Here is a 1,177-nt window from a genome sequence, read left to right as displayed (position 1 = left end):
TATCTGTGGGTTATGACCCCATTAAAGGGCTGAATGACCTTTCACAGGGGTCCAATAGAAGATATCCTGCATGTCAGATATTTATATTATAATCCACAACAGTAATGAATTTACAGTTTTATGAAGTAGCCACATGTGGGGGGGGGGGTCACTAGAGCATGAGGAACTGTATTAAAGGTTCAAGCATTGGGTAAATGGAGAGCCACTGCTAAAGCCTTGTACCATTTCCTAACTATTTGAATCTCAATCCTACTTTCTGAGACAGTGTAGGATTAGCTTGTGTCTGATGTCTTCCATTAACATTACTGTTTTGCAACTAAAGGTCACCACCCACTCAAGGCTCTGTTTTCTTCCTGTGACAATATGTTTTCATCTCTTTGGCCTGTACTAATTTTAGCTAATTCAAACTCTAAAATTAAAAAACAATATGATCTCTAATGACTACCTTATGATTTCAGATTTTTAAAATTATTTTTCTACAGAATTAATGATTTGGAAAATAAGAATAATAGCTGTCATTATCTGCGGGGAAACCAAGTCATTTCTGATGACTGTTCATCTAAGAAACCATACACCTGTGAATTTAATATAAGGTGACACCTACTTCGCTAGTATAATTTTATTTAATTATGAACATCAAAACGTTTGTTATTTTATTTATTGAGTTTATAATTTTTATACTTGATCTTAGCCAAAAGGCCAATAATGATGGTTTTGAAATTTTGAAATTTTTCTTACTGAACTGAGAAGATGTTGGTTATTTTTTTACATCTACATTATATTGAGAGTGATTAATATTCTTAAAAGTGATCATCACTCTATCATAAATGATGTTGTTATTGATAAATGAAATATCCAATACCATTAATAGTCAGTAACTTTACAAAACTCTTGAAGTAATAAGAAGATCCCATATCAATTGATTGGCGTTTTGAAAAGTTATTTGTGTAGTTTTCATGTATAAGGAACAGGGACTCCACAGAGCATGTGGAGGTCACAGGGAAGCTTGGTGGCACTAGTTCTCTCCTTCCACTTTTATGTGGATTCCAGGGATCACCTCAGGTCTTCAGGTTTACATGAAGTTTGCTATCCACAAAGCCATGTTACTGGCCTGGTTTTTGGTTTTGGAGTTTGCTTACACTATGTTGTTCAGCCTGGTCTGGATTCTCAGAGCTCA

At 34.7% G+C, this 1,177-nt stretch overlaps 1 protein-coding gene across 1 annotated transcript in view; it reads left to right on the top strand.

The window, feature by feature from the left end:
* LOC116098358 (killer cell lectin-like receptor subfamily I member 2) overlaps nucleotides 1–597 on the top strand; it is a 46,691-nt gene extending 46,094 nt beyond the window's left edge. Inside the window, 1 exon segment of the mRNA XM_031381002.1 lies at nucleotides 459–597. Within this exon segment, the coding sequence (XP_031236862.1) occupies nucleotides 459–597 (139 nt within the window).
* The last annotated feature ends 580 nt before the right edge of the window (nucleotides 598–1,177 follow it).

Source organism: Mastomys coucha, unplaced genomic scaffold, assembly GCF_008632895.1.
Source record: "Mastomys coucha isolate ucsf_1 unplaced genomic scaffold, UCSF_Mcou_1 pScaffold20, whole genome shotgun sequence".
NCBI classification, from domain to species: Eukaryota; Metazoa; Chordata; class Mammalia; order Rodentia; family Muridae; genus Mastomys; species Mastomys coucha.
The sequence above is the reverse complement of the archived record's forward strand: the minus strand, read 5'-3'. Positions and strand labels throughout refer to the sequence as shown.